Raw genomic sequence first — 15,345 nt, 5'->3', positions numbered from 1 at the left:
TGATGATGGTTAACACAGAGTACCTTCTGTAGGAAGGACTTGTCCTTGATCATATTGATAGCTCCTGTACTTTCTGACTGTTATCCTTGTTTAGATCATATTGATATCTTATTATGAATCCATTTCCATTTGATATTTATTCATACCTTAATGAAGTACAATGTATTTATTATATGTATTCGAAATAAATAGTGTCTTGATTACGTTGTTTTAAGCTGAAGTTTTATTACCTACTACCATAACGGTTTAAATAGAACAATTTAGGCAACAGGCCTATATTAAGCAATTCCGAAGCAAGGTGTCCGCATACTGTCGGAGGGTAACCAGGAGAGCCCTGCTGCCGCTACTGTGTAATGTTTGTGGTTCAGTCGAAGTGACGTATCTTTCGCTGCGCAGATTGCGGTTCAGAATAGCCGGTAAAGCATGCTGACTGACAAACTCAACAATATGGTAGCTTGGGTTTAATGGGACGACGGTGATCTGTCAATAATTTTGCAACCGGAATATTTTAATTCGGAACGCGTTTCCTTTACGGACTTGCACCGGTTGCCGTCACTTCCGGGTAGGGCAGGAAGCGCAAATGAACATTTCCACGTGAGACCAGGGGAACAGATTGTTTTGCTAGCTTGGAAATATTGTTGGAACATCTGAATGAAGAAAACAAAACAGACGTTGTTGAAACATTGACGTGGGACCACTTGTTGATAGTAGCTGGTAAGTATTTATAACAGAATTATTGCCAGTTAAGTTATCTAAAAGATGTTAGCTAGCACGATTGCTAAACGTTTCTCGGTAAACGCACGTTGAGACTGCACAACTCCTTAAGTAGCTCACACTATAGTTAAAGTACGTGTTAACGTGTTAACTAACCTAGACTCAACCTAACCCAGTTACACCCTAACTGGCTACATGAATATTTCGTGGTGGCAAGCCGTGCAAAACTAATCATGTGACATGCACATCAACGAACATAATGACTGATGGACCTAGTTAGTTGTCTGTCGCATGGTTAGCCTACGTGTTGTGGAGAGCTACTACTTGCCAGAGGAAGCAGCGCTCTTACAGGCGCATTGATCGTAAATGCGTACAAAATTGACACTAAAACGCTTGTGTGTGCTGTTAGCCATATGCTGTGATTGCTAATGCTGGGTGTTATCCGGAAGGAGAGGATGGAGGATGCACAGAAGGAGCAGAAGAAGCACCAGCAGAAGCATAGCGGGCCGAAGGCGGAGCGGAAAAAGAGCAAGAGGCAGGGAGGAGCGACCGAGGAGAAGGATGAGCGCAGGAGGAACCCCAAAGCATTCGCGGTTCAGTCCGCGGTGCGCATGGCCAAAACCTTCCACAGGTCTGCCTTCTGATACGTGTGATGACAAAGTGTTGTGAATCGTTGTTGGAAAACTTTATTCCTCCAACAGTATAAACTTGAACTGCTGCGGATATTAGTCAAATCATTGATGGGTAACAAGTTGCATGTTAGACCCCCCAGCCATCTCCCTGCTGCCTGTCCCCAGAGCCCAGGACCTGAAGGCCAAGAAGCACCACATCCCTGTGGTGGACCGCAGCTCCCTGGAGCCCCCACCCGTGGTGGTGGTGGTCGTAGGACCCCCCAAGGTCGGCAAGAGTACTCTAATCCGCTGCCTGATTAAAAACTTCACACGGCAAAAGCTGGGTGACATTTGTGGACCCGTAACCATCGTTTCTGGTGAGTTTGGATGATCTATCCTGTACTAGTCTCATCCTGACCTGGATTTAGAATGTTAACTATGGAGACTGACAGATACATTATTTATTGTGTTTGAGTGCCGTGAGGTATATCCCTGGTTTGGTTGTGACAGCATTGCTAACATCCAAATACACATTTACAGGTAAGAAGAGGCGTCTCACCTTCATTGAGTGTAGCAACGACATCAGCACCATGATCGACTTGGCCAAGGTGGCCGACCTGGTGAGTATGTGTTTGAGTGGGAGGGGGGTGAGTGTGTGTGTGAGGGCGTGAAACGTGTTTGAGTGTGAAGGGGATTGTAATTCTTTCTTTAGGTGAATTAGATGATTGAGATGAGTTTGGCTTAGACTGGTTTTATGCATCAGGTCCTGATGCTGATAGACGCCAGCTTCGGCTTTGAGATGGAGACGTTTGAGTTCCTGAACATCTGCCAGGTCCATGGCTTCCCCCGCATCATGGGGGTGCTCACGCACCTGGACTCCTTCAGGAACAACAAGGCCCTGCGCAAGACCAAGAAACGCCTGAAACACCGCTTTTGGACGGAGGTGTATCAGGTCAGCATGCCAACTCCCCTCACAGGGACATACCTGAAGAACACGTCCTGGAGAAGCTGCTGGGTGCGAGGCTTTGCTCAAAGTGTTAAATCCAAACCAACCGTTTCCCTTCCAGGGTGCAAAGCTGTTCTACCTGTCTGGGATGGTTTACGGAGAGTATCAGACACAGGAAGTGAAGAACCTCGGTCGGTTCATCTCCGTTATGAAGTTCCGCCCTCTGGTGTGGCAGACTTCACACCCCTATGTGGTCGCTGACCGGTGAGGACGCTCAAGGGGATGACACAATAACTCAGTTAACTTACAGAGACGCCAAGATTATACATCATCTCCTAGAGCAGTGGTTCTCAACCCTGTTCCTCAAGTAGCCTACCCCCTGTCCTGCACGTTTTAGATGTTTCCCTGGTCCAACACACCTGATTCAAATGAATGGGTTGTTATCTAATTATGCAGAAGCCTGTTAACGACCATTCATTTGAAAACCAAGATTAACTGATTAAACGCAGACATCGTCCCTATATTTGTGATCTTACTTTATCACAATGTTTTGTCGTCATGTGATGCTCTCTGTGTTCAGCATGGAGGACCTGACGGACCCTGAGCAAGTGAGGGTGGACCCCAAGTGTGATCGCACGGTGTCCCTCTATGGCTACCTGAGAGGGACATACCTGAAGAACAAAGGCCAGGTGCACATCCCAGGTAACACCTTGTGATTCAATTATCTAATAATTTACTTACGGGAAATTGTTGAAGTCAAATGGCCATTTTACACAAACAAAAATAATGTATTTTTGACAAGTGGTCGTGCTCCACCTCCTGTATATGGACCTGGCTGAATTGAACTGCACACATCAGACAGTAAACCCATACCGCATGGCGCCCTCTGCAGGTGTGGGGGACTTTAGCGTGGCGGACGTCAGCTTCCTGCCCGACCCCTGTCCGCTCCCGGAGGCGCAGAAGAAGAGGGCCTTGAACGAGAAGGAGCGCCTGCTGTACGCCCCGATGGCGGGTGTGGGCGGAGTTGTATACGACAAGGACGCCGTCTACATCGACTTGCCAGGCGGACACATCCACCATGAGCAGGTTCAACTGAATAATAATAATAACGTTAATCATGCCCACACTCAGCAGGCTTTATAGTATAATAATTTGTATAATGTCTTAATTCAGGAGGAGGTTCGGCCAACCACAGAGCTCGTTCAATCCCTCATCGGCACACACGCCACCCTGGACGCCAAGATGGCCGCCAGCAAGGTGTCTCTGTTTTCGGGGACGGCGGCGCTGGTTGGAGGCGACGTGGAGGAGGAGCACGGGTGAGCACCTCAGGAAGCTGGGCTTCCAGGATATAGCTAAGCTTGTTTATCATCCCTGGGAGGGGAAACATGCAGCTGTGTGTCTGGACATGACATCCTGACCTCCTGATTGTGTTTCCCAGGGACAGTGCTGCCCCTGGACCAGTGGAGAGTCTGGTCTGGGACCCTGAGGCAAAGAGGGAGAGGAGGAAGGCTGTCTTCATGGAGGAGGAGGAGGAGGGGGAGGGGGAGGAGGAGGGGGAGGAGGAGGAGGAGGAGGAGGAGGAGGAGGAGGAGGGGGAGGAGGAGGAGGAGGAGGAGGAGGAGGAGGAGGAGGAGGAGGGGGGGGAGGAGGAGGAGGGGGAGGAGGAGGATGAAGGCAGTGATGATGGAGAGAGTGAAGGGGAGGAGGAAGAAGAGAACGTTGAAGTAAAGGAGATGTCGTTGACCAAAAAGTCAGAAGAAGTTCCACCTGTGAAAAGACGGAAAGCTGAGGAGGAGGAGGTTGCTGAAGTGCCGGCTTTTGCGGACAGCGAAGATGAGCTGGAGATGAGCGAGGAGGACAGAGAAGTCATCAAGGGGGAGGAGCTGACCAGTGAGGGGGAGGGGCTGACCAGTGAAGACGAGTCTGGAGATGATGAGAAAAAACAGGTGAAGAAGAGGGACGCTGGCCCTGGAGACTCTGGTCACTGCTCTGAAGCAGAGGATGGTGAGGATGGTGATTCGGAGAATGAATCTATGGAGCAGGAAGTCAGTATTACCAAGGTTTTAGGAAAAGAGGGAACAAAGTCAAAAGTGCGGCAAGGAGAGATCGAGGATGGAGATCTGTGCTATGAAACTGCAGGTAATCGGTTTGTCCAAGTTCTCCATCTCTGTTTTGCTGTGTGTTTATTGTGAACAGCCATAACACTGTTGATGTTTTTACATGTTATTCATTTATCAGACTCTGAACTAACCCTAACCCTCTAACCCTGTGTGCTCTGCCTGTCAGGGGCTCTCTGCTGGAAAGAGGGTTTGACTCAGAAAGCTTCAGAGGCATTTCTACGGCAACAGAGGGCTGCTCCTAACTTGCGCAAGCTGGTCTACGGCACAGGTAAAGAACCCTACAGAACCGTTATATAGACTGGTGGACAGCAGAGGGAACAATTCTGGAATAAGCGCAGCTAGTTCAGGCAGGGCAATCGGGCAGCGCGCGTCAGTCATCGGGGACGTAAGGCTTCTTACTCCACCTTCCTTTCCTCCGCCCACTACCACACCCATGTTAGCAGCGCATATCCATTGGGCCACGTCCGATAAGGCGTCTTTAAAAGACGCACGGATACGCACACACTCACCCCGGTTGTTGTATGATCAGTGCTGCTGCCACCCTCCACCATCCCCTTTCTCCCCCGTGCTGTCTGTCTGGTCCCTCCGGGGGATTATATCTCTTGCTCCCTGCCTCATATGTCAAGTATGGATGTGTTGCATTGAGGAGGCAGGGAGTGCTTTCCTTAGATCATCCACTCCGCCAAAGTTAAATCTACGTGTCCATGTCATGTAACAATAAATGCTCAAATCTAATACGTGATTGTCTTGACTGAACTGTTATTGCCTCCACTTTGTGTAGATACAATTTAGATGTCCTGCCTAGATTTGAGCTGACATCTACGACACGTTTTAGCCAACATCAATAGCACTGCAAGCAGCAAAGCTGCAAATAATACAGACAGTTTTAGACACTCAGTAATAACGATCCTCTTGCTCTGTTCAGTGGTGGAGGATGGTGCTGAGGAGGATGAGGAGGAGCTGGGGGGTATGTTCAAGGTCAGCCGTCCAGACACGGTGAAGAGGCACCGCGCTGACCTCCCTGACTGCTCCCTCTTCCCCCCCGACGCTGGCCGCGACTGGGACCTGGACGAGGTACTCAACCCTGACACCCAGCAGATGCAGCACGTGTGTTACAGTATCAGCAGATATGTAACAGTAGATGTGTGGTGGTAACAGATGGGGGGTCAGATGGCTGAGCGGTTAGGGAGTCGGGCTATTAATCAGAAGGTTGTTGGTTCGATTCCCAGCCGTGCCAAATGATGTTGTGTCCTTGGGCAAGGCACTTAACCCTAGTTACCTCGGGGAGAATGTCCCTGTACTTACTGTAAGTCGCTCTGGATAAGAGCGTCTGCTAAATGTAAAGTAACAGTAGATGTGTGGTGGTAACAGTAGGTAATAGTAGATGTGTGGTGGTAACAGTGGATGTGTTTACTGGATGTGTTTACTGGATGTGTGGTGGTAACAGTAACAGTGGATGTGTTTACTGGATGTGTGGTGGTAACAGTAACAGTGGATGTGTGGTGGTAACAGTAGACGTGTGGGAATGTGCGTCCGGTTGCAGATGCTGGACTCCATCAGGGACTGCTTTGTGACGGGGAAATGGGAGGAAGGACAAGATGCTGCCATGCTACTCAAGGAGGATGGTGAGGACACCAGGGCCTTAACACACACACCCTGACCTGGACACGCACACCCTGACCTGGACACACACACCCTGACCTGGACACGCACACCCTGACCTGGACACGCACACCCTGACCTGGACACGCACACCCTGACCTGGACACACACACCCTGACCTGGACACACACACCCTGACCTGGACACACACACCCTGGCTGTATGCAGGTCTCTGACACCTAACATGTTTGCTCTCTGAGCCAGACCAGCACTTCCTGAGTTCAGAACTGAGAACATGTTCCGTAGTAGTAGGGGTGGAACGGTACATGTATTCATATTGAACCGAAACGGTACGGGCGTCACGGTTCGGTGCATGAAATTACACGTTCACCGCTTGGCATGGAAAAAGTGTGACAGTTACGGTGCCATTGCACAGTCATATGTAGACTTTACCATACACCATTATGGTAAAGAAACAGTTGTTTTTGAAGTTATAGCGAAGGTCCTTCCATCAAAGACAATACGCATCAGAGACGTAGTGAAAACACTCACCCCATTGTTAACTTCAATGCAGAGACTGAGTTTGTGGGAAGAAAGGATGATTTCCTTTCCAGATCTTGCAACAAACAAGGACTTACCAATCTTATGACCGAGGAGCTGGAGAAGAAGGGCTGCACTGTTATCAATGCATCAGGTGATGCTGACGTGGACATTGTCAAAGCTGCAGTCAAGGCCTCAGAACATCACCCCACAACATTGATAGGGGAGGATACAGACTTATTCTTCTACTACCTCTATAAAGCTACTAAAGTGTACAACATCAGTGAGATGAAACACGTCCTGGGTAGTGACTTGTTTTCCCAGTTGCTGTTTATTCACGCTTGATAAAACTTCACGCAATTTTCTGTTTTGGCAAACAGACAGCATTCCAGAAACTTGTGAATGGTTAATCAACCATCCAGTCCTGTGCGTGCAAATGTATTTCTGCTCACACATCAAGCAAGGAATGTCATAGAGGACCATGGGACCAAGGCAATGGCAGTGTTGTTTGGCAGAAAGAGTACCGATTCACTTGCTTCTTTGCGCTACAACCTTTTTAGCAAGAAAATCATTACCGCCAAATAATTTGTTAGCCCAGAACACCTGCCTCCAACTGAGTCCTCAACCAAATACCACTGCCAAAGAGTTTACTCCCAGATCATGGTGTGGATTGGAAAGGTGGCACCCCTGTTTTGCCTAATTTTACAGTACCACACAGTTCTAATGAATTTATTCTTTATTGGAATCAAAAGAATGGTTATGAACCACAGAAACCACCAACACTAGGCAAAACGATATGAGAAAGGAGAAATGCAATTAAGGGAAATTGTACTTTCGCATAAATATGCTTGTAACCAATTGCTTTAATATATAATTGTTCTTGTAATCACTTGTCTATAATGCAAATATGCTCATTAGAATATTACATGGACAAAACATGTATCAGGCACCAGTATTCCTGGTTTAGGAGGAATACAAAGGAGTAATGGTAATTTTAAGGACCTGGCGGCCGCCATTTTGAAAATGGGGCCTTTCTTGGAGTCAAGTTTGGGAAGACTTTGGTTTCAGTTACAGTAGTACAGGTGAGAGAGTGGTGGATAAGACAAGGACTGTGTGTCGGCGTTGTTCAGCAGTTGTGGGGTATGTGAGTGGAAATACATCTAACATGCTGACGCATATAACGCATCTGGATAAGAGCGTGTGCTAAATGACTAAAAATATCCGACGCTATCACCCAGGTGTGCCAATCACTAAAACGAGACAAAAAAAAAAAAGTCCAACTTCTCCCTCCTACAGTTATTAACCAGCCTTTAGATACACATACAAATAGGGCAAAAAAAAATCCCTGACGCAATCGGAATTTACGTGTCATCTTCAATGCGCCCGTATTCACTCGTAGAGGAACCTGGTTTGTTTTGCTTTTCCCTCCGTTGTACTGACCTCATACCGAACCGTGATGTATGAACCGAACCGTGACTTCAGTGTACCGTTCCACCCCTACTTAGTAGAGAACCGTTGTGCCTTCTCACATCCTGCCTGCTGCCCTGTTCTATAGAGGAGCTGTATGGGGACTTTGAGGACCTGGAGACGGGGACATTGCACCAGGGGAGGAACCAGGGGGACCAGGTACCCTGCAGGACACTCCACACTCTACAGACGCCACTGGATGAAGCCGCTGGCTTTAGCTTTGTCTCAATAACACTTCATACTTCATCTCACCACCACGATATGGCTTGCATTTCTTTTATCTTCTGTTTGTGTTTAACCAGGAGGACAGCAAGGAGGAGAAGGAGGAACCGTTGATGAAGGTGGATGAGGATGAGGTCCAGAAGAACAAGCGTCTGGAGAAGAAGAGGCGGCTGAAGGAACGCTTCAACTCAGAGTACGACAACGAGGATGCGACCTACTTCGACGACCTGAAGGAGGAGATGCAAAAACAGGCGGAGGTGAGGGGGCGGAGGTGAGGGGGCGGAGGTGAGGGGGCGGAGGTGAGGGGGCAGGGCGCAGAATTTGGAGTTGTGGTGGTCAGGGGTGCACACATTGGTAGAAGCCTATAACAGGAGCCTCACCTTCAGTAGGAGGTTTACATTTACATTTAGTCATTTAGCAGACGCTCTTATCCAGAGCGACTTACAGTAAGTACAGGGACATTCTCCCCGAAGCAAGTAGGGTGAAGTGCCTTGCCCAAGGACACAACGTCAGTTGGCATGACCGGGAATCGAACTGGCAACCTTCGGATTACTAGCCCGACTCCCTCACCGCTCAGCCAACTGACTCCGGTTGACAAGGTTTGACTGTGGATGTACAGGGGATGTCCTAAGCTGATAGGTACCTTTCTACCAGTGTCTAGGAAAAAGTACGATTTCCTTTGCTGTGCGTACCTTGATAACCCACTTGGAGACTGTACCTGATGTGATAAATTTGATGTACAGCCGATCAGGTCTCAATTTGTCCCTGAGTGTCAGTGTTGTAGCCTTGTTTCAAAGTGCACCATGTGACCCCCCATGTGACCCCCCCCACGTGACCCCCCCACGTGACCCCCCCACGTGACCCCCCATGTGACCTCCCATGTGACCTCCCATGTGACCCCCCCATGTGACCCCCCATGTGACCCCCCCCACGTGACCCCCCCACGTGACCCCCCACGTGACCCCCCATGTGACCCCCCCATGTGACCCCCCCATGTGACCCCCCATGTGACCCCCCAGCTGAACAGGACAGAGTTTGATGACGTGGATGACGAGACTCGTGTCCAGTACGAGGGCTTCCGTCCTGGCATGTACGTGCGTCTGGAGGTGCCCTCTCTGCCCTGCGAGTTTGTCACCCACTTTGACCCCCACTATCCCATCATCCTCGGCGCCCTGGGCCCCAGCGAGGGAAACGTGGGATATCTGCAGGTGAGTGGGTCATACGAGGTCTGGGGTCATGAGTGTGAAGTTGTTTTATTATTGGGTGTGCTCACGCCTTCGGCGAGCACAACCATTGTTCTCTCACATATATCTTCTTTTTATTATTATTTTTGCCCCCCTAAGGATCAGTCAATATTTGGACTACATAGACAACACCTGTGTCAAAAGATTTGTCTTGGTCTCGATTGCTTTGCTTGTATTTTTATTTACATTCCGTTGCACGGTTTAGGTTACAACGTTTTTGTGGCAAAAAGTACCTTTTGTGCACAAAGGGAACTCAGTGCTAGCCTACGTCAGCACACGTTAACAACAACGCATATATACGACGTGCATAGATGTGCTAGTAAGACTGTTGCATATAACAGCGTATCTTATCGTGCCGTGGTGTTGTCCTAGCAGTATCCATTTAAGCAATTCATTTTTGCATGATGTACAGTAAGTAATGTCACATTAAGTAAGGTATTTAAACTCAAGCTTGTGTGGTGCGTCGCTGTCTTCAATGCCACAGCCTAAACTTTGTCAAAAGAAATATTCTCATTTCTGGCGCTTTCAAACAATCAGTGAAGTGTGGCTAGCAACAGCAGCTAGCTTGCTCGTAGCAAACTTCTTTTGAATTAGCCATTCCCCCCTAACTTAATGTCAAACTTATTTACGTTTTTGGGGGCATATTTTCAGTTAGCAGACGGTACTGTTTGAATCGCGATTCCATCTGAAATACTGCGGGTGACAACGTTGTTACAGTAGCTTGTTTCAAAGTGGGTTCTTAATGAATTATGCAATATGAGTTGGCTAAATGCTTGAAAATATCACTAGAAGGGAAAAACTTGAGGGGACCGACCCACCTGCAACCGACGCAAGCAAGCACACCCTACAATTTCCCCAGAAATTGTACCCTCTCTAGTTTGATCTTGTTTGCATTTATTATGTTTTTACAGTAAATATTTAGATTTTAGATTTTTTTAAAGGTGCTATACAAATAAGTGATTTATTATAATGATAATTATTATTAGAATTTTAAACTTTTAAATGTTTACCAAGACTTAAAGCCTCCAGTCTGACCTCTGACCCCTGGGCTGCTCCGTAGACGAGGCTGAAGAAGCACCGCTGGCATGGCCGCATTCTGAAGACGCGCGACCCGCTCATCCTGTCGCTGGGCTGGCGCCGCTTCCAGACCGTGCCGCTGTACCACATCGAGGACCACAACGGACGTCACCGCCTGCTCAAGTACACGCCCCAGCACATGCACTGTGGCGCCACCATCTGGGGTGAGCGGGGCACTGCAAGCTTCACTCTGGCTACTAGCGTCACTTTATTACTACCATCACGCTATGCTAAGAGCATCACATTACCACTAGCATCACGCTATGCTAAGAGCATCACATTACCATTAGAATCACGCTAAGCTAGGAGCATCATTCTAAGCTACAAGCACCACTATAACTACGTTAAGCTTCAACAATATTAGTAATGTTTTCTTTTAGCAATTGCTTTTATCTAAAACAGCATACATAAGTATATGGCGGTATTTGAACCTGCGATCTCTTGATCTGCAGTCAGTTAACCCAGGTCTATGTGTTGCGCTGTCTGCCTCCAGGCCCCATAACTCCTCAGGGTACGGGTTTCCTGGCGGTGCAGTCTGTAGCAGGAACCAAGGTAACAGTCAGGACTAAGTCAGCCACCATATCGGCACAGTGGTGTGCAGTTTTCTACTAGGGAGTTGATTTTATTCTGTGATCATACACAGGATGTTTTCTATATCTATGTAGGTTTATGGTGTGTAGGATGTCCATTCATTGAAGATGTACCAGAACACGCTACTTTGTGGCGCAGCTGTATGTGTGAACGTCCTGGTAGGGTTGATGAGGATATGCATATTGAACCTCTTTCCCTTCAGTCCAGTTTCCGCATCGCTGCCACAGGAGTGGTCCTTGACCTGGACAAATCTGTTACCATTGTCAAGAAGCTCAAGCTGATTGGTTACCCGTACAAGATCTTCAAAAACACTTCCTTCATCAAGGTAGGGTGTACCATCTTAGCTAGTAGCAGTATGGTAGGGTGAGCTAGCAGCAACAGCTGTTTCTTTCCAATCAGATTAATTTACTGTGACAATCAGGCCTGGGGGCAAAGGACTCACACACACACACACACACACACACACACACACACACGGTGTGCTTGTTTTCATGAGTGACCCGGCTGTTCCCTGTGTTCCAGGGGATGTTCAACACGGTGCTGGAGGTGGCCAAGTTTGAGGGGGCCTCCATCAGGACCGTCAGTGGGGTCAGAGGACAGATCAAAAAGGCCCTGTCCACGCCCCCTGGGGCCTACAGGGCCACGTTTGAGGACAGGCTTCTAATGAGCGGTGAGGGGTGTGTGTGTGTGTGTGTTTGCTATGTGAACGTGCTTGTGTGGGTGTCTTGAGTGGGTGGCAGGACTGGGTGCAAGGCCTTGCTCATAGTGCTGCTGCCCACCCACAACCACCCATCTCCTCATGATGCATCTTCATGTACACAAGGTCACCATGGATAAAGGGCTGAGCTGTAGGAGTAAATGTGGATGATGTGTTCCTGGCCTCTCTCTTCATTCTCGTCACATGTTTGATGTATGCGTGTCTGTATTTGTATGTAGACATCGTATTCCTGCGCTCCTGGTTCCCGGTGTCTGTCCCCCAGCTCTACAACCCTGTGACGTCGCTGCTGCTGCCGGCTGGCCAGAAGGACAGCTGGACTGGCATGCGCACGCTAGGGCAGCTCAAACACGACCTGGGTCTCCGGAACAAGCCCAGCACTGACTCTCTGTACAAGGTGAGGCCAGCACTAACTCTCTGTACAAGGTGAGCCCCCCACTGATTCTGTACAAGGTGAGCCCAGCACTGACTCTGTACAAGGTGAGCCCAGCACTGACTGTACAAGGTGAGCCCAGCACTGACTCTCTGTACAAAGTGAGCCCAGCACTGACTCTCTGTACAAGGTGAGCCCAGCACTGACTCTGTACAAGGTGAGCCCAGCACTGACTCTCTGTACAAGGTGAGGCCAGCACTAACTCTCTGTACAAGGTGAGGCCAGCACTGACTCTGTACAAGGTGAGCCCAGCACTGACTCTGTACAAGGTGAGCCCAGCACTGACTCTGTACAAGGTGAGCCCAGCACTGATACTCTGTACAAGGTGAGCCCAGCACTGCCTCTCTGTACAAGGTGAGCCCAGCACTGACTCTGTACAAGGTGAGCCCAGCACTGACTCTGTACAAGGTGAGCCCAGCACTGACTCTGTACAAGGTGAGCCCAGCACTGACTCTGTACAAGGTGAGCCCAGCACTGACTCTGTACAAGGTGAGCCCAGCACTGACTCTGTACAAAGTGAGACCAGCACTGACTCTGTACAAGGTGAGGCCAGCACTGACTCTGTACAAGGTGAGGCCAGCACTGACTCTCTGTACAAGGTGAGCCCAGCACTGACTCTCTGTACAAGGTGAGCCCAGCACTGACTCTCTGTACAAGGTGAGCCCAGCACTGACTCTCTGTACAAGGTGAGCCCAGCACTGCCTCTCTGTACAAGGGGAGCCCAGCACTGACTCTCTGTACAAGGTGAGCCCAGCACTGACTCTCTGTACAAGGTGAGCCCAGCACTGACTCTCTGTACAAGGTGAGGCCAGCACTAACTCTCTGTACAAGGTGAGGCCAGCACTGACTCTGTACAAGGTGAGCCCAGCACTGACTCTGTACAAGGTGAGCCCAGCACTGACTCTGTACAAGGTGAGCCCAGCACTGATACTCTGTACAAGGTGAGCCCAGCACTGCCTCTCTGTACAAGGTGAGCCCAGCACTGACTCTGTACAAGGTGAGCCCAGCACTGACTCTGTACAAGGTGAGCCCAGCACTGACTCTGTACAAAGTGAGACCAGCACTGACTCTGTACAAGGTGAGGCCAGCACTGACTCTGTACAAGGTGAGCCCAGCACTGACTCTCTGTACAAGGTGAGCCCAGCACTGACTCTCTGTACAAGGTGAGCCCAGCACTGACTCTCTGTACAAGGTGAGCCCAGCACTGACTCTCTGTACAAGGTGAGGCCAGCACTGACTCTCTGTACAAGGTGAGGCCAGCACTGACTCTCTGTACAAGGTGAGCCCAGCACTGACTCTCTGTACAAGGTGAGGCCAGCACTGACTCTCTGTACAAGGTGAGGCCAGCACTGACTTTTATTTGTTTTGATTCTGAGCTCTCTCTCCCCCTGGCAGCCAGTAATGCGAGTGCAGCGGCGCTTCAACCCTCTGCACATCCCCAAGCAGCTGCAGAAGGCGCTGCCCTTCAAGAGCAAGCCCAAGCAGGACCAGGCCAAGGCCCCTACGCCCCGACACCTGCAGAGGACTGCGGTCATACGGGAGCCCCACGAGAGGAAGGTAGGACAGTGACAGTCACAAAACACACCAGATCACACATACCACGTACTGAAACAACAGCTGTAGTTCATTTGCCAGGGGTTAAGGTTAGCCAGGGGTAGACATCTTTGTCAAGTACTGTTCAGTTCCAAAAAGCCACTAGTTGGAATGGTGTCCCATCTCTGAGAACACACTTCACCCTTTCCACCACCAGGTGGCAGCGCTGCTCAGCGCCCTGAGCACAGTCAGCAACTACAAGAGCAAGAAGGCCCACGCGGCACAGCACGCGAAGCACAAAGACTTCCTGCGGCAGAAGGAGAAACAGGAAGAGGACAAGATGAAGCGCCAGAAGGAGGCTCGCAAGAAGCTGCACCGCATGATGGGTCAGAAGGAGAAGAAGAAACTGAAGTCTTCCCTGAAGGGGGCAGCGCAGGACGACTGAACACACACAACCTCCTGCCCTGCACAGCTCACAGATGGATTAATAGGGCAGACTCGAGAGATAAATCAAGTCTCTCTCATAAGCTTTCCTGTGTTTGAGCTGGGGGTACAGCCTCTTTAAGAGACCAGACATTCAACTATCTAACTCTGCTGGAAGAACACCCAGTTGGTCTGTCTGACTGAACCAGCTCAGGACTGTGTGTGAGTGTTGAAGGCTTATGTGAGTGTGCTCTGCTGGTGTAGTAGTCACCTTGAGAATGATGTTTTTATGGTTCTGTCCACCAATTTCCAGCACTGCAGTCTAACTAAACATTAAGTATTTTTTACAATCAGCTTAATTTAATAAATTAACTGACTTCATGAAATCTTCATTCTCCATTGTTTTGAACACTTAAAGCAAAATTAAAATCACTTAGGAAACAGGAAGAATATATGAATATGGCCACAACAGGTTGACCTTCCTTCAGTGAGTAACAACCGGCCACACCAAAAACCAGTTTTACTATTTGGAGTGAAAGTGTATGTTTACCAGGTGGCTCTTGTATAGACAGATGACAGGAACAAGGCTACCTGTCAGCAGCTGGTTATTAATTGATCTGAACAAGCCTCTGCAGAACTGGAGACTCAGGAACCTGGCGGGGTCAGGTGAGTTCATCCTCGTCCAATCAGAGCCCTCCTGGAAGAGCAGCTGGATGACAGCCGTGTTCTGCAATGCAAGCAGGAGGGGCACGCCTGGAGACACTGACTGCGAAGCTCCCGGAAGCGCCACGATCGGCTACGAATGGCGCACGGCTGTTCACACTAGACGCGCATTTCTCTGCACCGGTCACCAAGCCTTTCACCTCCTCTGAGCTTTCCTATTTCACATGTAAAGCTGACATGGTACATAAACATGGCATAAGCTATATTTAGGCAACTTGTTATTCTAACAGCCGTCGCAACAGCATCTCAACATAACGTGGCAACATTAGTATTTTTTGCCGTAGCCTTTGTACAATACGTGCTGTGGGTCATACAACTCCATGTAGGCCTATAGGCTGCTTCTCAATGTCGATGATTAACTTTGTGTTGTCAATCTTCCCAAAT

The 15,345-nt window shown here is 49.2% G+C and overlaps 1 protein-coding gene across 1 annotated transcript; it reads left to right on the top strand.

The window, feature by feature from the left end:
- The first annotated feature begins 574 nt into the window (after positions 1-574).
- bms1 (BMS1 ribosome biogenesis factor) lies at positions 575-14,612 on the top strand. The gene is made up of 23 exons (XM_067245597.1): positions 575-714; positions 1,164-1,345; positions 1,512-1,702; positions 1,866-1,945; positions 2,089-2,277; positions 2,393-2,535; positions 2,852-2,973; positions 3,164-3,357; positions 3,445-3,587; positions 3,710-4,410; positions 4,558-4,659; positions 5,317-5,465; positions 5,935-6,016; positions 8,089-8,159; positions 8,303-8,479; positions 9,242-9,430; positions 10,527-10,707; positions 11,037-11,095; positions 11,337-11,459; positions 11,657-11,804; positions 12,071-12,246; positions 13,678-13,839; positions 14,033-14,612. The coding sequence occupies exons 2-23, from the start codon at positions 1,170-1,172 to the stop codon at positions 14,258-14,260; spliced, it is 3,786 nt and encodes a 1,261-aa protein (XP_067101698.1). The 5' UTR covers positions 575-714; positions 1,164-1,169; the 3' UTR covers positions 14,261-14,612.
- The last annotated feature ends 733 nt before the right edge of the window (positions 14,613-15,345 follow it).

The sequence above is a fragment of the Osmerus mordax genome, chromosome 10 (genome assembly GCF_038355195.1).
Source record: "Osmerus mordax isolate fOsmMor3 chromosome 10, fOsmMor3.pri, whole genome shotgun sequence".
Taxonomy (NCBI): Eukaryota; Metazoa; Chordata; class Actinopteri; order Osmeriformes; family Osmeridae; genus Osmerus; species Osmerus mordax.
The sequence above is the reverse complement of the archived record's forward strand: the minus strand, read 5'-3'. Positions and strand labels throughout refer to the sequence as shown.